At 36.8% G+C, this 21,447-nt stretch overlaps 8 protein-coding genes and 1 long non-coding RNA gene across 11 annotated transcripts; 2 read left to right on the top strand and 7 right to left on the bottom strand.

Annotated features, from left to right (window-relative positions):
* Positions 1–1,562: 1,562 nt before the first annotated feature.
* On the bottom strand, positions 1,563–2,445 carry LOC119990938 (non-specific lipid transfer protein GPI-anchored 19-like). The gene is made up of 2 exons (XM_038837078.1): positions 1,905–2,445; positions 1,563–1,820 (listed from the first exon to the last, which is right to left on the bottom strand). Exons 1-2 carry the CDS (start codon positions 2,233–2,235, stop codon positions 1,675–1,677), a joined length of 477 nt encoding a protein of 158 aa, XP_038693006.1. The 5' UTR covers positions 2,236–2,445; the 3' UTR covers positions 1,563–1,674.
* A 196-nt stretch (positions 2,446–2,641) lies between these two features.
* On the bottom strand, positions 2,642–3,748 carry LOC119990937 (non-specific lipid transfer protein GPI-anchored 19-like). Its single transcript, XM_038837077.1, has 2 exons — positions 3,401–3,748; positions 2,642–3,060 (listed from the first exon to the last, which is right to left on the bottom strand). The coding sequence occupies exons 1-2, from the start codon at positions 3,717–3,719 to the stop codon at positions 2,834–2,836; spliced, it is 546 nt and encodes a 181-aa protein (XP_038693005.1). The 5' UTR covers positions 3,720–3,748; the 3' UTR covers positions 2,642–2,833.
* Positions 3,749–5,370: 1,622 nt separating this feature from the next.
* On the bottom strand, positions 5,371–6,405 carry LOC119990341 (non-specific lipid transfer protein GPI-anchored 19-like). The gene is made up of 3 exons (XM_038836207.1): positions 6,087–6,405; positions 5,835–5,998; positions 5,371–5,502 (listed from the first exon to the last, which is right to left on the bottom strand). The coding sequence occupies exons 1-3, from the start codon at positions 6,403–6,405 to the stop codon at positions 5,371–5,373; spliced, it is 615 nt and encodes a 204-aa protein (XP_038692135.1).
* Positions 6,406–7,333: 928 nt separating this feature from the next.
* On the top strand, positions 7,334–18,381 carry LOC119990408 (major pollen allergen Ole e 6-like). Of its 2 annotated transcripts, none has more exons than XM_038836301.1 (2): positions 7,334–7,603; positions 18,322–18,381. In XM_038836301.1, exons 1-2 carry the CDS (start codon positions 7,396–7,398, stop codon positions 18,345–18,347), a joined length of 234 nt encoding a protein of 77 aa, XP_038692229.1. In that variant the 5' UTR covers positions 7,334–7,395; the 3' UTR covers positions 18,348–18,381. The 2 variants fall into 2 exon arrangements, with proteins under 2 accessions (XP_038692229.1, XP_038692228.1); XM_038836300.1 differs by lacking the exon at positions 18,322–18,381 and adding an exon at positions 7,689–7,819.
* On the bottom strand, positions 7,944–11,311 carry LOC119990405 (LEAF RUST 10 DISEASE-RESISTANCE LOCUS RECEPTOR-LIKE PROTEIN KINASE-like 2.4). The gene is made up of 5 exons (XM_038836297.1): positions 10,966–11,311; positions 9,673–10,489; positions 9,430–9,480; positions 9,308–9,331; positions 7,944–9,204 (listed from the first exon to the last, which is right to left on the bottom strand). Exons 2-5 carry the CDS (start codon positions 10,457–10,459, stop codon positions 8,069–8,071), a joined length of 1,998 nt encoding a protein of 665 aa, XP_038692225.1. The 5' UTR covers positions 10,460–10,489; positions 10,966–11,311; the 3' UTR covers positions 7,944–8,068.
* LOC119990409 lies at positions 12,441–13,842 on the top strand. 2 transcript variants are annotated; one of them, XR_005466041.1, is made up of 3 exons: positions 12,441–12,643; positions 13,189–13,286; positions 13,398–13,842. It is a non-coding gene; the product is annotated as an uncharacterized LOC119990409 (long non-coding RNA). The 2 variants fall into 2 exon arrangements; XR_005466040.1 differs by having other exon boundaries at positions 12,448–12,643; positions 13,189–13,282.
* LOC119990406 (rust resistance kinase Lr10-like) lies at positions 13,991–15,276 on the bottom strand. The gene has a single exon (XM_038836298.1). It carries the CDS (start codon positions 15,249–15,251, stop codon positions 14,133–14,135), a length of 1,119 nt encoding a protein of 372 aa, XP_038692226.1. The 5' UTR covers positions 15,252–15,276; the 3' UTR covers positions 13,991–14,132.
* Positions 15,663–16,616, bottom strand: LOC119990407. The gene has a single exon (XM_038836299.1). The coding sequence runs from the start codon at positions 16,579–16,581 to the stop codon at positions 15,697–15,699; it is 885 nt and encodes a 294-aa protein (XP_038692227.1). The 5' UTR covers positions 16,582–16,616; the 3' UTR covers positions 15,663–15,696.
* A 93-nt stretch (positions 18,382–18,474) lies between the features above and the next one.
* LOC119990978 (LEAF RUST 10 DISEASE-RESISTANCE LOCUS RECEPTOR-LIKE PROTEIN KINASE-like 2.4) lies at positions 18,475–21,388 on the bottom strand. Its single transcript, XM_038837130.1, has 4 exons — positions 20,388–21,388; positions 20,085–20,117; positions 19,961–19,984; positions 18,475–19,856 (listed from the first exon to the last, which is right to left on the bottom strand). The coding sequence occupies exons 1-4, from the start codon at positions 21,277–21,279 to the stop codon at positions 18,709–18,711; spliced, it is 2,097 nt and encodes a 698-aa protein (XP_038693058.1). The 5' UTR covers positions 21,280–21,388; the 3' UTR covers positions 18,475–18,708.
* Between the last annotated feature and the right edge of the window lie 59 nt (positions 21,389–21,447).

Below are 21,447 nucleotides of genomic sequence, written 5' to 3'. Positions count from 1 at the left end.
GCAAAAAAAACCAAACATGAACAAGTTTAATTAGAGTCCGTATGGAAAGTGGAAACCTAATAAAAGTCAAGCGACTTAACTAATCCTACCTAACATCATCATTAAATTACACGTTACATTGTTGGGGATTATTAATTCTCTTCTTAATTTCTTTGGTCCTTTGGGTACACCATGTTCACATTTTCCTTATATTTCTTCTCTCTTTTCAGTTTTCAATAATAATTCTGTTTTCTTTTAAGTCAAATAGACGCATATATATAATAGCAATAATTCTCTAATGCGGACACCCTTAAATTATATTAACTTGCGCATCTCAATCTCACCATTGATTTGAAACATATGGGACCCAAAACACTGTGTCTCACTTGTCATTGCGCATCTCAATCTCCTTACGACAGTGTAAGTGAAGTACGTAAGTTATTAAATTGTGGATGTCCGCACTTGAGAATTTCTGTATATTGTAGTGTATATATATGCAAGTAAGCCATCAACATCAATGAGTCAATGACAATCACCCTCCAGCTTATAACCAAATCTCATGTTTCATACTCCAATTTGTTAATTTGTCAAATTGTTGCGAGGTTTCCACTCAAAGGTATGGTGTGATTCATTTATTATTGGGAGAGAAAAACTAATTAATGCCTTTTGTGAAGAATATGCTATTACCAAACAACTAAATTGATTAATTGAAGACTTGATTTTTTTCCTTTTTCCTTTTATTTTTAATTTTCTGGTTTTTAAACATATAAAAAAAATTGAACGTATACTAAAATTACAAAAAAGAATTTTTTTAACATATACTAAAAATTTGATGTATAATATTATACACATCAAAAAACATGACACACAACTCAACGAACACAAAAATCCATGAATGAAAGGGGTGCAAAAACTACTTTTTGAGGTGCCAATATCCTCCCCAAACTTGTAATTTCACATTGGATTGGGATAGCTCAAATCGAGTGTCATATAATCAAATACCAAACATCTCTTTCACAACAAAAATATTTTTTGGACCAAGTACTATGAAGATGGTCTAAGAAAACAAATATGTACGGGTCCATGACACAAAACGAATAATATTTGTTGATGTGTTTGAACTTCAATTTCTAACAAGTTACACGTCAATATCGACTCTGTTTGATAGAACAATTGTTGTGATTTTCAATGCTAACACAAAAGCTATGCAAAATAAGTTGGCTCATAAGTTATGAAGTGTTTGGCAAAACTTTTAAATGATAATAGCTCATAACTCATGCAAATTATATTATATTTATAATTAAAATAATTTTTTGTATAAAATAAATTTTAATTTAATTATAATAAAATAAAATATAAGAAAAAAGTTAAGAAAACAAAAAAAAAAAAATTGTCGGACGACTGAGCGGTTGAGCACTAGAAGCTCCAAATTAGAGTTTGTAGTTTGTCAATGTTACCGTTATCGCTAGATTAATTAAGATGTTTGGTGAAAACATGCTATCATCTTTTTAAAAAGAAATTAAAATCTTTATTGATCAGCCACATATAAATAATTAAATAGTCCATACAATAACAAACTCTCTCAAAAGAATCACTCACACATATATTGTAGTAAAATAAATCAAGGGAAAACAAAAATGGATACAATGTATCAGAATGGTCTACAAAAGATATGTATGGCACTGGCGGAGCTAATCAAGTAATTAGACACACAGGGACAGACAGGGAGGTCAAAAGCAGGAGACGGAGCCCAGAAAATGTGAATTTGATATAATTTCCATCCGAAGCTGGTCCATTTGTTGATGATGGTGTTGTTCCGGGAGAGCCAGTTGGAGAATTAGCTGCCACCAATTTGAAGTAAACAGAGAATCAAAAAAACAGAGCTTGTCTTTTAAATTTGAGAATAAGATTTCTGTTTTCCTTACCATTGCAGCGACTAATGGGAGGAGTCTGGACATTACAAGCGCCTGGAAGAGCCAAAGCCTGAGTTTGATTAACGGTAACCCCGAGTGAAGAGGAACCCCCATTGAGGACTTCACACAAACACCCTGGCTGCGACCTCACAACACTGGCGAGCTGTGTGCAACAAGACAAAGATGGGGTCGATGAGTTCCCTGTGATGTAGTCCAGGCATGGAGCCAAGCTTATGATCACGTTTGTGCAGGTTGATGATGGTTGCGCCTCAATTACTCCTGCCCAAAATGTCACAGCTGCAACAGCTATGGTGATCATAGTTAGCTGCCTCAAAGTAGACATTGGTTTAGCTTCTTAACTGGAAGATGTAGATAGAATTGCAAGGTTGTGAATGATGGGTTCTGGGTCTGATTTGTTTGGGCTTATAAAGGGGAAGTATAGGGAAGAAGTGAGAGGCAGCTGGGGTGGTGCTTATGTTAATGTGGTTCACCAACATTTCCTAACTCCATCACAGATTCTACGCTTGTGAAGTGTTTTTGAATCCGTGTTTGATTCTTATGGGTCGGCCGTCGGCGTTTCTTTGCTTTTGTTTTAGCATATTATGGTGTTAGAAATACAGATAGCTAACAATGGCTGGATGAGAGCGGCCGTGGTTTATAAGTTTGAATCCAACTCCTCTCTTCATTGTATAGTAATTGTACGGGCAGTAATACACAAAGCGAATAATACATCTACAAACAAAATTTGGTCAAACGTTTCTTTCATCTTTACGGTTATCACCTCTCTCAAATTCTTCAAATTATACAACACGGGAATTACATAATTTCAATTAAATCCAGATCATTGGTGCATTTTATATCATCAAACTGAATATACAACACCATCAGAAGAGTACACATGCAAATCCTAAACTCTTTTGTAAGTTCAAATGTGGAATATTTTAGAATCGAACGGCATTGGAAAGGCATGAAGCGATAAAGAGAGTGAAGAGAAGAACGAGAGGAATTGGCGACTCCACGATGCTTCCCTTTGATGTTCCACCTATTGTAGGAAATGTTTTAGATCCACCTCCTGAAGGTGTAGTAGTAGGAGCTTCAGGTGTCTCATTGTCTGAATCAGATGGAGGACTAACTACTGGTGATGATGCTGGTGCTGGACCATTAACACCTAATTTCAACAATTAACCAAAAATCATATCAACATAACCCATATATAATTATCTCAAATTTCAAACCACCAAATAAAAATTTGTTAGAAAATCCAACCCAAACACTTTTATTATCTGCTTTGAGCCAAAGACCCGCACGGTTTTGTTCTCCCGAGCTATCTCCGAAGTACTTAGGCTCATAAAACATGCTTAGAAAATCTATTACTCGTGTGAGAGGAGCTAAATCTTTGATTCTATACCATTAAGTTGGGTTATGTTAATCCGATGTAGAGTTTTGACAAAATTGATCAAATTAGAACTTTCTAATCACATAGTGAGTTTCAATCTCAAAAACCTTACCATTACACTGACTAACTGGTGGAGTTTGAACATTACAAGCTGAAGGGAGCGAAAGAGCAAGAGTTTGGTTAATGCTAACACCAATTGAAGAGCCACCACCATTGACTAGTGTACAAAGGCACTGTGGCTGGGACTGGACCACATTGGTTAGTTGTGAGCAGCAAGAGGATGATGGGGTTGAGGAGTTGCCAGTTACATAATTGAGGCATGGGGCTAAGCCTATGAGCGCAGTGGTGCAACCTGACTGAGCCATGGCTCCATGAGAAAGGATTGACACAAGGACTAAGACTAGACCCAACTCAAACCCCTTTTGTTCCATTCTTTTTAGCTAGTGTTTGTTTTGTCTTGGGCCAAAGTGAATACTTGGTATTTATATTGGAAGGCAAAGTAATTAGTTATGTTTAGATGGCCAACTTGTAAACTTGGGGTTTATTTGGTCCAACTGATCTTTGAATTCTTGCTTCTCTGTGTAGCACGTAGATAGGTTGGTAGGACCATAAGAGATTCTTTATTGTAGTTGGTCTCAGAGGCTGAGATCTCACTGGGCTAGGGCTAGTGCTAGGGCTAGGCCTATGCCCATCACGCAATATTAGGCGTGTCAAGCCCCGAATCCTATTATTCATATTGTATCTCAGGTTTCATTCATCAAAATGATCAAAACTTTATTGAAACTTGAAAGTACGCAAAAGAAGAAAAGGAAAAGAAAATCATTGGCCATAAAGTAACCCACAAGAAAAGCCTAATGAATAATGATACGAAGCAGACCCAAAGAGTGAAAAACCAAAATAGATAGGGGAGAATTTGTGGGGCTATTCAGATATATACCCATCGCTGCAAAGAAATTGGGGAGGCGGTAGAAAGCAAGAAGAGATGAAATCAAAATGTAAATCAACAGCTGCAATTATTTCCCCAACCTACAACATGAAATCAAAGAACCATAACCCACAGATCGACAAACCCTTCATACTCAAAAAAATACGAAAAAAAACCTAACAACTTACCATTGTGATGGAGTGTTGTTCCAAGCAATTGTGATGTGCGTCTTCTTCCTTTACTCTTCTTCATGACCTGTAGCAAGCTTAGATGACCGCAAATTACTCTCTCGTTTTTGTCGTTTGGAAGGAAGAACTGAGGGCTCTGTTTTTTGAAAACAGTGAGGGTGGGGTGTTATGAGTCGGTGACTAAAAAAACACAAAGTCAAAAGAAAGTCAATGAGAGTCGGGGTGTGTATAGTAAAGAGTGGGGTGTGACTAAAGTTTTCCTTTAATTGGTCGCTGACTATGTTAAAAAGGTTTTTTTAAAAATAATATAAGTTAAAAGTTAATTACTTAATTCATATGATGGAGTATTTTATCTTGCAATATTTGTCCAAACCTTTAGCAATAAACAGTTCGGTGGACATTGTTTTTTTTTTCTTGCCCGAGAATGACATCATACAAATTTGTTTTTGGATATCCAATATGAGTCTAAACTCAGACCAATAAAAACTTACAAATACAAAAATTTCTCATCTGACCACAGAGTAGATTGGATTAAAACTCAATGCGTGGCCATAAAAACATTACTTTCTACGTCACAACTGAAAAACATTTTATAAACTAGTTACTGTGGAGCTTACAAAACTTCTAGCAACATTTTTTTCTTCAAATTGGGTGACTCTTTTCTTTCTTTATTTTTTATTTTATAATCCGATAATATATAATTAAAGGATTTCTTAGGATGTTCATTGATTTCTTATAAACATATTAGCAATACCGTAATCAATATTTGGAGTATATATTGAATTAAAGCATTACTTCAAATGATAGAAACCAGTAATTTTATTAAACCAAAGGAACAAATTGGACAACCACTCTTCACCAAATACAAATAAACAAGAATAATATATAGCATAAAAATGTGATTAAGAAAAATAAATGAATCATCTTCTTCACTCCAACAGGCCATATATTTCTCCTTCAAAAAAAAACTCAGAACATGGTGACAGAAGAAGCACTAGATGCAATGAAGAGTAGGAAAAGCAAGAAATGAAGTGGTGCTTTGATGATCCTTCCATCAGATGTTCCATCTGTTGATGGGACTGTCTTTGATCCTGTTCCTGCGTTATAAACAATAAGAAGTACTTGAATGTTGTCAAAATTATAATCTCACATCGGTTTGACATAAGTTTGTTTATAGGGGCAATATATTTTCTGGGCTCAAGTATCGATAAGTGAAAGTGTGAGACGGCCCAAAGAAACATAACCAAAGGACAATATTGTTGCTGTTTGGGTTGTGAATTTTAACATGGTAGCGGAGCAAAGTTTCCGTCCAATTGAACGTGACCTCTATTCCACTTGTTGGTCTGACATAACCTAGCTGAGTGACGTATAATATACATGTAGAACAGAAAATTTACCACATAAGCCTGTAATGTTCGCAAAAAAATGGGAATTTTGGTACCTGAAGGAACAGTTGAGGCTGGTGGTGTAGTTGCAGGTTCATCAGGTGTTCCAATGGAAGAACCTGGTGGAGAAATGGCAGGAGATTCTGATGATGGTGAACTGGCAGGGGAACTTACTGGTGGAGCTGCAGAACTTGATGGTCCATTAGCAACAGCTTCACCACATCAGAATCAAAATCATGTCAGCAACCCAATCTCCTTTCTTTCTTGAACCCAAAAAGTACTAAAACTTGACCAACTTACCATTACACTGGCTAACTGGTAGGGTTTGAACATTACATGCACCAGGAAGAGACAGAGCAAGAGTCCGGTTTATAGTTATTCCCAAATTGAGTCCTGTGCCATTCAACAATGGACAGAGACATAGCGGAGAGGACTGGACGACATTCCCCAGCTGCGTGCAGCAAGAAGACGACGGAGTCGATGAATTTCCTGTAATGTAGTTAAGGCAAGGTGCCAGGCTCATGATTACACCAGTGCAGCTTGACTGAGCTGCAGTTCCACCACATAACAGAGCTACCAGGACCAGGGCTAGACTCATCTCGATCAACCTCGAACCCATTGATGTTTTTGGGCTAATTAGATTGTTCAAGAAGTGAGGAGAGATTTGTTTTGATTATTAAGAGTTGTTATGGTTTTGAGTATATAGGAAAAATTAGTGGAGAAGACAAACAAATATGTACAATTGGATGACCAACTTTAATAAACTAAAGGTAGTTTAGTAAATAAAACAGCTTCAGGTTTACGAATTTTGTTTTAATACTGTTTAGGTATTCACAGAATCAAATAATTTGATGTTTCAGCACTACCAAGACTATAATCCCACATCGATATGACATAACCTAATCGAGTGGCTTATAAGTAAATCTCATTCTCTCTCACATCAAAAAAGGCGTGTCAAGGCTGCAGTATTGTGAGATGGCCCATGAAGAACAAAGTCTTACGAGTCCAATGTATCCATAGTGAACCGGTAAATCTAAAGAGGACAATGTCAAGCCATGTGAAGAAACAAAAAGATTCCTACAATCATGAAAATTAGTTGACATGGTAGTTGAACTCCAAAACCCACTTATGATTCTTTATCCAATTTTGTATGAAACCTTTTCAATATGTAAATCATCTCCTTGTCTCAAACCAAGCACAACCAGAACTTTAGAGCTACCAATAGAAAAAATTGGGACAAAGCATGGAGAGTAACAAGATTATTGTACTAATTTTGGCATTGTTGGCATTTTTAGTTATTTCGGTTAATGGACAGATTAGCACTCCTTGTATAATGGTTTGACCATTTCTCCTTAGATTTCACAGAAGGAATTTGACTAAGCTCCTTCATTCACAAACTCCATATATTTTTGGCAAAACTCATCACATCCACAAATTTTACCATACTTTTAGGAACCAAAGATTAAGGACCCAAAAATGAACTTTTTGTGTCCCTATAAATCCCTCCCCAACATATTTCACAATGTGATAGAGGTGGACAAGAAACATTGAAACAGAACAAAATAAGCAAACACCCAAAAGAGGGATCAAAAGCTAGAAGAGGACACAAATGGCAGCCAATAAGCTTTTTGCAGTGTTTGTTATGTGCATTGTTGTCGTTGCAGCAATGCAGCTGCGCCAGGTTGAGGCTGCGGAAACCGATTTTAAGTTCAAGGACTGCTTCAATACCTGCGAGAAAGAATGCATTGACGGTGGCCAAGGCAACACCTTCTGTGAGATGAAGTGTGATGCTGATTGTGGTACTAAAGAGGTTGCTGGTATGGACAAATTCATATCTAACACATAACATTCACCGTTTTGTGTATAATGTTCTGTCTAACTCATGATTTTGTTTATGTGCAGACAAACTAAACATTAATTTGAAGTGATTCAATCAATCAAGAAGAAGAAAAGGCATGCAGATTTACTTGAGAGAGAGAGAGCTTAAATTGGGAGATGAATAATACATCTTAACCTTTGTCCAAGAGTTTCTTATGAGTACTGCTTGTTATTCCTAATTTATTCATTTGAAAAAAAATGTAATAAAAAGTTTGGCTTTTAGTCATCTGATACTTCTCTTTTTCTTTCAATGATATACTATTTCTAAAAGATCAGCCATGTAGTAATAATATGTACTGAAAAATGAAATGTTTCTACAATCACACTGAAACAAAATACATTATTGTAAAGGGTCCAATGTCTTTGCTTGGCTCAATCTTGAAAATCCTTAGTATTATACGTACTCAATCTGCATCTATAACCAATCTGACAGATTCTGAAGTGCTGATTGATGTCAACGATGACCATGTTGGGTTTGTAGCTTCTTCAACTTCCTCTGCTGGCACTTGTTCTATATTAAAAGTAGGCTCAGGAGGCAGTGTTAAGTTTTCTATATGTCCTTCAAGCATTTGGATTGCCTTTCTCATTGGTGGACGATCGCAAGGTCTTATTTGTATGCACCACAATCCTACTAATGTCATCTTCTTAATAATATTCTCCTCCTCATTAGTGGCATCCCCAACTTCTGTAACCTTTCCTTCAACCATCTCATGGTAAACCCACAAAGGAAAGTACATCCGACTTGAATTATTATCCGTTTCTGCATCGAGCTTCTTCCTTTTCCCTAACATTTCCATCAACAACATCCCAAAACTGTACACATCAGCTTTATATGAAACACCTCCAATTCTTTTGAAGATAAGCTCTGGCGCTATGTATCCGATTGTTCCTCTCGCTGCAGTGACAGACACAATGCTATCATCTGTTGAGTATAATTTAGCCAGCCCAAAATCCGATATCTTAGGAACAAAGTTTTCATCAAGAAGTACATTGTGAGGCTTGATATCAAAATGTAGAATTTGGATATCACATCCTCGATGGAGATATTCAATCCCACGAGCCACGCCAACAGAAATCTCGTACATTTTGGTCGAACTTAAGGAGATACCTCCTTCTTGAGAGAGAATGTATTTGTCAAGGGAGCCTTTAGGCATGAATTCATATACAAGAGCACGTTTTGGTCCTTCGGCACAAAAGCCAATGAGACGCACCACATTGACATGGTGAATCCTACCAATAGTTGCAACTTCATTGATGAAGTCTTGTCCATTAGCTTTTGATTTGCCTAACATCTTGATTGCTACTAATTGACCACTTCTAAGTTTTCCTTTGAACACAGTGCCATATCCTCCTTCTCCCAATTTTTCTTGGAAACCTTTGCTCATTTTTTTGATATGTGAGTAAGAGTACCTTATTGGCATAAGGTTTTTTTGACTTTGCAGGAATTCTTCAAGTGAGTCATCCATTGATAAATGTCTCCTACGCCATTTATAACCCACAAGCGCCAGAAGACATGGGATCCCACATAATGCTCTTGCTACTGCAACGCAAAAACAGGAAGAGAATTCATCAACAATTAATTTGCAACTCAGATTTGTAGGTAAAGTGATGCTTCTGCTAAAAGAAACGTCAAGATAACTTACGAAGCGCCAAACACACGTATATCCCTGTCAGAAAGAGAGGAACAAAAATAAATAAATGAGGCTCGGAGAGAAAATGATATTGTGGTAAAGAGGGAACTTCAAAATAAATTTCAAGGACTCACCTATTTGGAGGATCAAAAAAGGAAGCGCTCTGAGGAGCGCTCTGAGGAACTCTGTATAGTCCATGGCATTGAAAAAGTCAGTTTATATATAATGGAAAAAGTCAGTTTATATATAAGAAATATAGAATTGAAATCCAAAATAGGTTAAGATAAAACATTATGTATGAAATTCTTCACTTTTCATTGTAACCTTTTGTTATACATGCATTTCAGGTATGACATAAGGAACACCATGGAAGTTACCTTCAAGTATGCTTTTAATAGGGCAGGCCACTATAAGGGTGGTGTTGTGCATTGTACAAAAGGCGGTGCCAGGGATTCCATGGCAAGGTCCACAACGCATGGTAGCCCACGAAAGCTCCAAACCATAAACCAGCTCTCTGTGGATGTCCATGTATGAAATGTTCCTCTTATTTTTCTCTCGCAGCAATGTTGTCGTGGTAATTAAATCGGCTGCACAGGAGGGATCCAAGTCCAAGATCTCAACATCACCAGCCATAACATAATGGTATCTCCTGTTAGAGTAACTTGTTTTGCTGATGCAAGGAGCAGCATCCACAAAAGAGTGAGACTTCGTTGGAGTTTCACAGCTTATGTAGACAATATTATCAATGTTTGACACATTGGCAAAGTAGTGATAAGATGAAAAATATTGGTCGTAGTAGCCAGCAAATTGGTAAGTGGGTCGTAAAGGACGAAGAGGAGTGGAGGAGCAGTTGTGTTCTTGGATGCCAATGTCAGCAACTCTGATAGTGAAGTTATTGTAGTCGATCGCCTTGACGACATATTTGGCAGAGTTGAAGCTCAGTATGGTGTGATTGTTGTCGCAAGACAGTTCATAGTTGGGGTCACCACAAGTTGGAGGGTCTCCTTTTAATCGAAAAGGGTGGCCGATTTTGATGTTATCACCGCAAGAAGAATGGTGGTCACAGTTATAAGTCATGCTCTGGTTATTCTCGCCATGGGATACATGGAAGTGGAGTGCAAGAAAGGAAATGAGAACTGCAAAGAGAAGCTTATTCTTCAACATTGAGAGTGGCCTCTTCTGAAACAGAGTCCCCTGTTCAGAAAATATGTTAAGAGAAGTCAAAGTTTTGTTCTGTGGAGAATTGACAAGAACTTAAACTTCAAGAGAAAGACCAAACGCGCGTGTGGTCAAGGGCTTTGGTTCTATAAGATTTATTTCAACAAACATGTTTTCCTTTCGCTGTCAATTCAAATTCACAAGAAAAATAAGACCAAAGATGAAACATCATGGATGCTGTCCATTCGGACCACATCTGTTTTCTACTCTTCTTTATAAATGAAAATGAAAACATTGTACCAATAAACCTCCATGATCAAGCTAAAAAGAAAAGTAAAAAAGGTTTTTGAGCTGGGTTTCTAACCTCCATGACCAAATATCACAATAGAGATCTAGACAAGGAGGTTTTGTCAGCATAACAAAAGCAAAAGCAAAAGATTATCGGCAAGGAAAGAAAAAAAATTAGTAAAGAGAGAGAACCCATGAACTAATAAACCCCATTTAAGACTTACAATTGTAGTTCCCAGTAATGGTGAAATTGACAATTGTCTCAAGATTCGTCTCCGCAATCCGGATTGTAAAGTTGTAGTTGATCGCCTTTACGAGGAATTTCCCTGTTTTCTCAAGGCCAGCACAGGTTATGTTGACTTCTCCACGCAAATCTTAACGTTTTAGACGATCTTGCAATTTGCAGGAAAGGCATTGCATGTGGTGAAGTGAAGCGACCCAACTCGGAAGCAAGAAAAGTCAGCTTTCTATCCGTTGACCCCGTTAGAGCACGTTTGAGCATTGACCAAAAAAGGAATGGAGTTGGAATGAGAATGATTGCTGCGTATTGAGCTACCGCACCCAGCCGACCAGCTCCTCGGTTCAAATCCCATGAGAAGGGGGATTTGGGTATCTAGGAAATGGAAGTAGATTTGGGTATTTGCCCTCATTTATGAAATTATTTGTAATGGATGTCCCTTCATGAAATTTTTGGGATCAAACTGTATTGACTCGACCAACGAGCAGTGACTCGGTTGACAATGAGCTGTGTTAAACATATGTGTACTTAAGGTTTGATTATAATGAGAAGCAAATTTCTCAATGATATTTCAAAAAAAAAGAAAAAAGTATAGACTTGGAACATACTTAGTTCCATTCTCCTTGAGTATAGATTTGGAACGCACTTAGTTCCATTCTCACTAATTGCAATATTCTTGTAGTCATTCATTCACTCTGTGAATTTTTTTTATACACACGGCCCTCAAGTTTAGACTCATATCGCATGGATGACGTCGTTCTCGATGAAAAAAAACTGTCTTCCCTGTCTTGATTCTAAAGGTATGCGATAGTTTAAATAATCAAATATATTTGTTGAATATTTTGATTTTGTTTCTGAAATTAAATTCACATTTTTTTTCTTCTCAGCTTTCAATTAATTGGACTAGAAGACTAAAACTAGGCTTTACATACCCAAAGAAAATTGGCTTTACTAGTATTGTCTTAGTTTTCAATTGGGCCGAAAACCTAAAACTGAGAGTTACAACTTACAAGTCTAAAGCAAATGGGCTTAACAAGTCCAATAAAAAAAATAGACAAGCAAAACCCTGCATTTTTATCATTTCAGTGTTTAGTCACTTTCGTTGAAAACCATGATTTTACAGACTTGAACAATATTGGGTTGTGAGAAAACAAATCAGTCTCGTTTTTCGTTTAATTGATTGAAAACGAATCAGTCTCGTTTTTTGGTACTCAAAACAGTATACCAACTGACTATAGCCATGGACTAGTAAATCCAAATAATTTTCTAACTAGAATATAATAGTAACTTAAGAAAGTAAACTGTAGCCTAATATCAAGGCTATTATTATTAGACACTAACACTAAACTAATCACTAGAGTCTTGACTTTCTTTCTAATTCCTTAATTGACGGATGTATCATTATTTCTTTATTTATGCCTTGATCAACTTGGATATTAGTCTCCAAACTCAACCTGATAATAGGTGACCATGGTTTCTGAGTCCACATTTGCATGATTTGTTTGACTTCGAGGTTCCTTCATCCGCTGCCTACGAGCTCTACTGTAGGAGTTCTTGGGCGACGATCCTGGTCTTCATCACACTCGTATACCACCTTCTCACCGTCATCATCTTCTCTCGCCCTGCGTTAACCGCCACTCCGACGCAGGGACTCCGCTGGTGAGGTATTTTCCCTCTCTGAATGTCCGATAATCACGGCAGTCTCTTTTCCAAACTGTCTAAAAATCCTCAAATCGATTTGAAACCCGTCTCTTAAATTTCATCGGAAACAACTGTCTCACTCAAGAATCCAATCTCCTCTCCCCATTCTCTTCATCGCCGGAAGTTGAGCCATGAGACCATGGTTTTCACCCTTGTCCCGCATCATTACCATCTTTTCCATAAAGTAATCAGTCATATCCTTATTTCATATTTTCTGGATAGAATTTGGGCTGGATTTTTAAAGCAATTGGTGTGCTTTTTATTTCATATTCCCCAGAAGCTTACTACTTGTTTGTAAAAAGTCCTTAATGGAATGTCCTACAAAATCGTCTCTAGATTCTTGTGGGACTTCCTTATTAACAGTAGCAGCATTAAAATGAACAATGAAATCAAATCAAATTATTTGTCTTCTCTAAAATCATCTCTTATACGAACTTGGATCGTTCAAATTTCGTGTTCTTTTAATGGTTTATAGAGTTGTGTAAGAATTCTGATTCAAATTTGACAGTTGAAATTAGAATTAATTGCTTAAGGAGTTTAAGGAGGGTTGGAAGGCAGCTGAGAAACTAGTTATGCACTGGAAGATACTCAGAGGAGACAATGTATGTGAGTCTATAATGTGCTTTATTCAGAATTTTTGGGTCTCTTCATTTTGTGTGATTGGATTTTCTTCTTTATCTTAGTGTCGTGATTATAAATATCATTTTACAAATGAAGATAATCAGGGGCGAGGATAAAGGTGAGAAAGGTCTTATAAAGTGTGTTATCCACTCTCAAAATCGCATTATTGTTGATGGGAAGAATCTGGTGAGTTACACTTACACTACTTCTAAGCGTTGCTTTCTATTTACATCACATTTTATGCAATAATTTTGTATCGGCATTCTATGTTGTTCTGTGCCATGAGTGAATTATAGGAAATGCCTACCTATTCTGATGAAATAGATACAGTAGTAGGTGGTTGTTGGAAATTGGAACTCCCTATGGCACAGTTGCATTTACAAGTCAATAAGAACAAAAAATGCCTGTACTTCTGGTTCTGCAAAATCTTCTCAAATGTTGCATATCCAAACGTTCTTTAGATGCTTCACTTACCGTAAGAGAAAAAAAAAAAACAGAACAGCTAGAAGAGTATGAAACCCATTGGTAATATCACTTGAGACAAAGATACCATGGTTCCATTAACACGTTGATGCTTTGCATTTCAAATCAAATTGTAGATGCTAGGGAAACATGGGAGCTTTTATATCACATTCATTCTGCTTCTCTCTCCTAACAGGGACTTTTATCTTTCTGTCAATGATATACTATTTCTAAAAGATCAGCCATGTAATATATACTGAAAAATGAAAATGTTTCTACAGTTATACTGAAAAATAAACTATATTATTATAGTGGAGTTCCAATGTATTTTCTTGGCTCAATCTTAAAAATCCTTAGTATTATATCTACTCAATCTACACCTATAACCAATCTAACAGATACTGAAGTGTTGGCTGATGTCAACGATGACCATGTCGGGTTTGTAGTTCCTTCAATTTCCTCTATTGACACTTGTTCTATATTAAAAGTAGGCTCAGGAGGCAATTCTAAGTTTTCTATATGTCCTTCAAGCATTTGAATTGCCTTTCTCATTGACGGACGATCGCAAGGCCTTATCTGTATGCACCACAATCCTACTACCGTCATCTTCTTAATAATATTCTCCTCCTCCTCATTAGTGGCATCCCCAACCTCTATAATCTTTCCTTCAATCATTTCATGGTAAACCCACAAAGGAAAGTACATCCGACTTGAATTATTATCCGTTTTTGCATCGAGCTTCTTCCTCTTCCCTAACATTTCCATTAACATCATCCCAAAACTATACACGTCAGCTTTATGTGAAACACCTCCAATTCTTTTGTAGATAAGCTCTGGCGCAATGTATCCGATTGTTCCTCTCGCTGCAGTGATAGACACAATGCTATCATCGGTTGAGTACAATTTAGCAAGCCCAAAATCCGATATCTTAGGAACAAAGTTTTCATCAAGAAGTACATTGTGAGGCTTAATATCAAAATGTAGGATCTGGATATAACATCCTCGATGAAGATATTCAATCCCGCGAGCCACGCCAACAGAAATCTCATGCATTTTGGTCCAACTTAAAGAGATATCTCCTTCTCGAGAGATAGTATATTTGTCAAGGGAGCCTTTGGGCATGAATTCATATACAAGAGCACGTTTTGGTCCCTCAGCACAAAAGCCAATGAGACGCACCACATTGACATGGTGAATCCTACCAATGGTTGCAACTTCATTGATGAAGTCTTGTCCATTAGCTTTTGATTTGCCTAACATCTTGATTGCTACTAGTTGACCACTTCGAACTTTTCCTTTGAACACAGTGCCATAGCCTCCTTCTCCCAATTTGTCTTGGAAACCTTTACTCATTTTTTTTACTTGTGAGTAAGAGTACCTTATTGGCATAAGGTCGTTTTGAGTTTGCAGGAATTTTTCAAGAGAGTCATCCATTGATAAATGTCTCCTACGCCATTTATAAACCACTAGCGCTAGAAGACATGACATCCCACATAAAGCTCTTGCTACAAGGCATAGTGCTGCAATGCAAAAACAGGGAGAGAATTCATGAATGATTAATTAGCAACTGAGATTTGTTGGTAACAGTGATGCTTGTGCTGAAAGAAACGTCAAAATAACTTACGAAGCAAAATTAAAGACGCCCCCAGCCCTGTCAGAAAGAGAGGAACAAAAATAAAGGAATGAGGCTTGGAGAGAAGCTGATATTGTGGTAAAGAGGAAACTATAAAAGCAATTTCAAGGATTCTCACCTGCTGGAAAAACTAAACGAAGCACTTAGAGAAAGCCTGTACAGTCCATGGCATTGAAAAGTCAGTTTATATACATACTATGAAAACAGTTTTTGTACAAAAAGTATAAGAAATATAGAATTGAAATCCAAAATATAGCGTATGCATCTGCTGAGTGTTTATTTATGATATAAGAAACTAGCTCACAATTGGAAGTTACCCGAATAACTGTAGCAATACACTATAACGTATGCATATGCCTGAGTGTTTATGTTGTAAGAACCTATCCACAATTGGAAGTTACCTTCAAGTATGCTTTTAATAGAGCAGGCCACTATAATGGTGGTGTTTTGCATTGTACAAACGGTGATGTGAGACAATAGATGGCAATGCCCACAAGGCATGGTAGGCCACGAAAGCTCCAAACCATAAACCAGCTCTTTGTGGATGTCCATGTATGAAATGTTCTTATTTTTCTCTCGCAGCAATGTTGTCGTGGTAATTGAATCGATTGCACAGGAGGGACCCAAGTTCAAGATCTCCACATCACCAGCCATAACATAATGGTATCTTCTATTAGAGGAATTTATTTTGCAGATGCTAGGAGCAGCATCCACAAAAGAATGAGACTTCATTGGAGTTTCACAGCTTATGTGGACAATATTATCAGTGTTTGACACATTGGCAAAGTAGTGATAAGATGAAAAATATGGGTAGTAGTCGCCAGATAAATTGTGAGTGGGTCGCAAAAGACGAAGAGGAGTGGAGGAGCAGTTGTGTTCTTGGATGCCAATGTCAGCAACTCTGATAGTGAAGTTATTGTAGTTGATCGCCTTGACGACATATTTTGCAGAGTTGAAGCTCAATATGGTGTGATTGTTGTCGCAAGACAGTTCATAGTTGCGGTCACCACAAGCTGCAGGGTCTCCTTTTAATCGAAAAGGGTGGCTGACTTTGATGTTATCACCGCAAGAAGAATGGTGGTCGCAGTTGTAAGTGATGCTTTTGTTATTCTCGCAGCGGGATACATGGAAGCGGAGTGCAAGAAAGGAAATGAGAATCGCAAAGAGAAGCTTATTCTGCAACATGGAGAGCGGCCTCTTCTGAAACAGAGTTTCCTGCTCTTTTTTTTTTTTTTTTTTAAACAGAAACAGTGAACCAATGAGTTTGTTTGCATTTCTGTCATAATTGAATATTTGGCATGATATATAGACCACTCAAATCAATTGAGTTGTGGAAATTTCATTGCAAGAGAGATGTGATATAACTTTCTCAAGAATACATGAAGACTTGGGCAAAGACAAGTGAATGTCTTTGTTTGGTGGAGAAATGACAAGCACTAAAACTTGAAGAGAAAGATCAACCGCGTTTCGAGCACTAATTCGTTGAGTCATTGATTACAGTGGCGGACTTAGGAATTTGAATCAATGGGGGCACAAAAGGATAGTGGCGGACTCAGGAATTTGAATCAATGGGGGCACAAAAGGATTGCAGGGGTCCGTTGTCTCCGGAATTTTTTTTTTGGGTTCTATATGTAACCGATTTATAATCATTGATTGCAAATATAAAAAAACATTAATAATAGTTTAAAGCAATAAGAAGATACATTGTAACATATCTCCATATTTTATTTGTAAAACCAATGATAATTCATATGTAATCCCCAACATAGTCAACATTAGTTGCAAATTGAAAACAAAATCAAATGATTGTAAGTATCTCAAAATACCATATGCTTGAGTTTTTTTTGTTGAATGTGTAGTGTCACATGAAACAATTTCTATACTTTATGAGGTTGGGTTAGGTCTAAACAAGTTAGTGGATTGGATAACAATTAATAGATTGGGGGCATCAATTTTTTTGAGAGATAAAATATTTTCAAATTTATTTAATGAAAAAATGAATTGATGATGTCAACATGACATCGCAGGGTAAAACACACTATCACACTCTATAAATACGAGTAAAACATTTTCAAGTTTGTTTAAAGAAAAAAAAAAAACTGAAGATGTTTAAACAAACTTGAAAATGTCAGCATGACATCATAGTAAAACACACTCTGCAAATACAAGTTATTGTAAAACTGTGTATTAATTTTTATTTCAAGTACATTTGTACTTAATGGAATTTTACTTATTGGTACAATACTAATAAAAGTCATTATTGGTCTATAAACTTTTGCATGAGAGATTTACTGTTAATTATATATTGTTCTATATTTCTTATTTGTTATGTTTCTGTATAAGCATTTGTGAATATCTAAGGAGTTTTTGGATGGTTATAGGGGATGGCTTGAAGAGTATCATTTTTTTTAAAAATACCATTGAGAAATATGTCTCTCATTGGAATCAAACATTGAGCACACATATGCGGATATGCATGATCCAGCCGATTGCCAACCGAGCTACCGCTCGTTGGTAGTATCCCATTTTTCTTGAATCTATTATCATTGATGAAGCTGTAAATCCTATTGATGGTCTGCATTCTTTATGAATGAAATTGTCCTTTTTCTCATCAAAAAAAATATATTATTCATTTAATAAATAATTTATAAATTTAGAGCTATAGATACTTACGATAATAGAGTTTTCTTCTTTATTATTAGTAATGGTTAGAGTTTAAATTTTGAACTATTATTAAAATACTCTACCACTATATTTTTGGAAAAGCATTTCTAATAGAATCATTATTTTTATTATTTTTTATTAAGTGTCATGTACCATAACTTTATATATGCAGGTTGCTAGTATGAACAAATTTATATGTAACATAGAAGATTCATAATATTCACTACTTCTGTCTAACTCATGTTTTTTGTTTATGTGTAGACAAACTAAACATTAATTTGAATTGATTCGATCAATCGAGAAGAAGAAAAGGCATGCGGACTTACTTGATTGAGAGAGAGCTTAAATTGGGAGATGAATAATACATCTTAACATTTGTCCAAAAGTTTCTTATGAACTGCTTGTTATTTCTAATGTATTCATTTGACAAAAATGTAATAAAAAGTTTGGCTTTTAGTCATCTTATCCTTTTGTCTTTCTTTCAATGATATAGATATTCTATTTCTAAAAGATCAGCCATGTAGTAATATATACTGGCAAATGAAAATGTTTCTACAATCACACTGAAAAACAAAATCCGTTATTATAAAGGGTTCCAATATCTGTATAACTTGGCTCAATCTTGAAAATCCTTAGTATTATATGTACTCAATCTGCATCTATAACCAATCTGACAGATTCTGAAGTGCTGGCTGATGTCAATGATGACAATGTTCGATTTGTAGCTTCTTCAACTTCCTCTGTTGGCACTTGTTCTATGTTAAAAGTAGGCTCAGGAGGCAATGCTAAGTTCTCTATATGTCCTTCAAGCATTTGGATTGCCTTCCTCATTGATGGACGATCGCAAGGTCTTATTTGTATGCACCACAATCCTACGATTGTCATCTTCTTAATAATATTCTCCTCCTCATTAGTAGCATCCCCAACTTCTGTAACCTTTCCTTCAACGATTTCATGATAAACCCACAAAGGAAAGTACATCCGACTTGAATTATCATTTGTTTCTACATCGAGCTTCTTTCTTTTCCCTAACATTTCCATCAACATCATCCCAAAACTGTACACATCAGCTTTATTTGAAACACCTCCAATTCTTTTGTAGATCAATTCTGGCGCTATGTATCCGATTGTTCCTCTCGCTGCAGTGATAGACACAATGCTATCATCCGTTGAGTACAATTTAGCCAGCCCAAAATCCGATATCTTAGGAACAAAGTTCTCATCAAGAAGTATATTGTGAGGCTTAATATCAAAATGTAGGATTTGGATATCACATCCTCGATGAAGATATTCAATTCCACGAGCCACGCCAACAGAAATCTCGTACATTTTGGTCCAACTTAAGGAGATATCTCCTTCTCGAGAGATAATATATTTGTCAAGGGAGCCTTTGGGCATGAATTCATATACAAGAGCGCGTTTTGGTCCCTCAGCACAGAAGCCAATGAGACGCACCACATTGACATGGTGAATCCTACCAATAGTTGCAACTTCATTGATGAAGTCTTGTCCATTAGCGTTTGATTTGCCTAACATCTTGATTGCTACTAGTTGACCACTTCTAAGTTTTCCTTTGAATACAGTGCCGTAGCCTCCTTCTCCCAGTTTGTCTTGGAAACCTTTACTCATTTTTCTGATTTGTGAGTAAGAGTACCTTATTGGCATGAGATTGTTTTGACTTTTCAGGAATTCTTCGAGAGAGTCATCCATTGATAAATGTCTCCTACGCCATTTATAAACCATAAGCGCCAGAAGACATGTGATCCCACATAAAGCTCTTGCTACAAGGTATAATGCTGCAATGCAAAAGGAGGAAGATAATTCATGAATGATTAATCAGCAACTGCGATTTGTAGGTAACAGTTATGCAAGTGCTGAAAGAAACGTCAACTTAACTTACCAAGCCCTAAAAACGCCCATATCACTGTCAGAAAGAGAGGAACAAAAACAAAGGAATGAGCCTTGGAGAGAAGCTGATATTGTGGTAAAGAGGGAACCATAAAAGCAATTTCAAGGATTCTCACCTTTTGCGAAGATCATCACCACTGCGAGGATGACTGTACAGTCCATGGCATTGAGAAGTCAGTTTATTATGGAAACAGATTTTATACATACTATGGGTAAGAAAAAGTATATGAAATATAGAATTGAAATCCAAATTAGGTTATAATAATACTTTATGTATGAAATTCTTCACTTTTCATTGTTACCTTTTGCAATACATGCATCTCAGGTATGACATAATGAATACCATGGATGGCAATATGCATATGCCTGAGTGTTTATGATGCAAGAATCTAGCCCACTATTGGAAGTTAGTAAGTTACCTTTAAACAAGCTTTTATTGGAGCAGGTAATTATAATGGTGGTGTTGTGCAATGTACAGTAGCCGATGCCGGGGAGGAAGGTTCCAAGGCAAGGTTCACAAGTCATGTTAGCCCAGGAAAGCTCCAAACCATAAACCAGCTCTTTATGGATGTCCATGTATGAAATGTTTCTCTTATTTTTTTCTCGCAGCAATGTTGTTGTGGTAATCAAATCGACTGCACAGGAGGGATGCAAGTCCAAGATCTCAACATCACCAACCATAACGTAATGGTATCTCCTGTTAGAGGAACTTGTTTTGCTGATGCAAGGAGCAGCATCCACACAAAAGTGAGACTTCATTGGAGTTTCACAGCTTATGTAGACAATATGATCAGTGTTTGACACATTGGCAAAGTAGTGATAATTAGATGAAAAATATTGGTCGTAGTAGCGAGATAAATGGTAAGTGGGTCGCAAAGGACGAAGAGGAGTGGAGGAGCAGTTGTGTTCTTGGATGCCAATGTCAGCAACTCTGATAGTGAAGTTATTGTAGTTGATCGCCTTGACGACATATTTTGCAGAGTTGAAGCTCAATATGGTGTGATTGTTGTCGCAAGACAGTTCATAGTTGCGGTCACCACAAGCTGGCGGGTCTCCTTTTAATCGAAAAGGGTGGCTGACTTTGATGTTATCACCGCAAGAAGAATGGTGGTCGCAGTTGTAAGTGATGCTTTTGTTATTCTCGCAGCGGGATACATGGAAGCGGAGTGCAAGAAAGGAAATGAGAACTGCAAAGAGAAGCTTATTCTGCAACATGGAGAGTGGCCTCTTCTGAAACAGAGCTTCCTGCTCTTTTTTTTTTTTTAACAGAAACAGAGAACCAATGAGTTTAATTATTTGCATGTCTGTCATAATTGAATATTTGGCATGATATATAGACCACTCAAATCAACTGAGTTGTTGATATTTCATTACAAGAGAGATGTGATTTAACTCTCTCTAGAATACATGTGTGGACTACCATGCCTTATCGCTATGAAGACTTGGGCAAAGACAAGTCAATGTCTTGTTCTGTGGAGA

Source organism: Tripterygium wilfordii, chromosome 22 (assembly GCF_013401445.1).
Source record: "Tripterygium wilfordii isolate XIE 37 chromosome 22, ASM1340144v1, whole genome shotgun sequence".
Classification (NCBI taxonomy): domain Eukaryota; kingdom Viridiplantae; phylum Streptophyta; class Magnoliopsida; order Celastrales; family Celastraceae; genus Tripterygium; species Tripterygium wilfordii.
The sequence above is the reverse complement of the archived record's forward strand: the minus strand, read 5'-3'. Positions and strand labels throughout refer to the sequence as shown.

Bases quoted from the DNA above. Each gene is read 5' to 3' on its own strand.
- LOC119990938 (XM_038837078.1), bottom strand. From the start codon at position 2,235: ATGTCTACTTTGAGGCAGCTAACTATGATCACCATAGCTGTTGCAGCT. The intron at 1,821-1,904 runs GTAAGGAAAACA...AATTGGTGGCAG, and splicing joins TCCCATTAGTCGCTGCAATG to CTAATTCTCCAACTGGCTCT.
- LOC119990937 (XM_038837077.1), bottom strand. From the start codon at position 3,719: ATGGAACAAAAGGGGTTTGAGTTGGGTCTAGTCTTAGTCCTTGTGTCA. The intron at 3,061-3,400 runs GTAAGGTTTTTG...TGTTGAAATTAG, and splicing joins ACCAGTTAGTCAGTGTAATG to GTGTTAATGGTCCAGCACCA.
- LOC119990341 (XM_038836207.1), bottom strand. From the start codon at position 6,405: ATGGGTTCGAGGTTGATCGAGATGAGTCTAGCCCTGGTCCTGGTAGCT. The intron at 5,999-6,086 runs GTAAGTTGGTCA...GATGTGGTGAAG, and splicing joins ACCAGTTAGCCAGTGTAATG to CTGTTGCTAATGGACCATCA. The intron at 5,503-5,834 runs ATTCCCATTTTT...ATTGTTTATAAC, and splicing joins CTGTTCCTTCAGGTACCAAA to GCAGGAACAGGATCAAAGAC.
- LOC119990408 (XM_038836301.1), top strand. From the start codon at position 7,396: ATGGCAGCCAATAAGCTTTTTGCAGTGTTTGTTATGTGCATTGTTGTC. The intron at 7,604-18,321 runs GTATGGACAAAT...GTTTATGTGTAG, and splicing joins TGGTACTAAAGAGGTTGCTG to ACAAACTAAACATTAATTTG.
- LOC119990405 (XM_038836297.1), bottom strand. From the start codon at position 10,459: ATGTTGAAGAATAAGCTTCTCTTTGCAGTTCTCATTTCCTTTCTTGCA. The intron at 9,481-9,672 runs GTAACTTCCATG...TGGACTATACAG, and splicing joins TATTAAAAGCATACTTGAAG to AGTTCCTCAGAGCGCTCCTC. The intron at 9,332-9,429 runs GTGAGTCCTTGA...TCTTTCTGACAG, and splicing joins TTTTTTGATCCTCCAAATAG to GGATATACGTGTGTTTGGCG.
- LOC119990406 (XM_038836298.1), bottom strand. From the start codon at position 15,251: ATGTCATGTCTTCTAGCGCTAGTGGTTTATAAATGGCGTAGGAGACAT.
- LOC119990407 (XM_038836299.1), bottom strand. From the start codon at position 16,581: ATGTTGCAGAATAAGCTTCTCTTTGCGATTCTCATTTCCTTTCTTGCA.
- LOC119990978 (XM_038837130.1), bottom strand. From the start codon at position 21,279: ATGACAGACATGCAAATAATTAAACTCATTGGTTCTCTGTTTCTGTTA. The intron at 19,985-20,084 runs GTGAGAATCCTT...TCTTTCTGACAG, and splicing joins GGTGATGATCTTCGCAAAAG to TGATATGGGCGTTTTTAGGG. The intron at 19,857-19,960 runs GTAAGTTAAGTT...TTTGCATTGCAG, and splicing joins ATGGGCGTTTTTAGGGCTTG to CATTATACCTTGTAGCAAGA.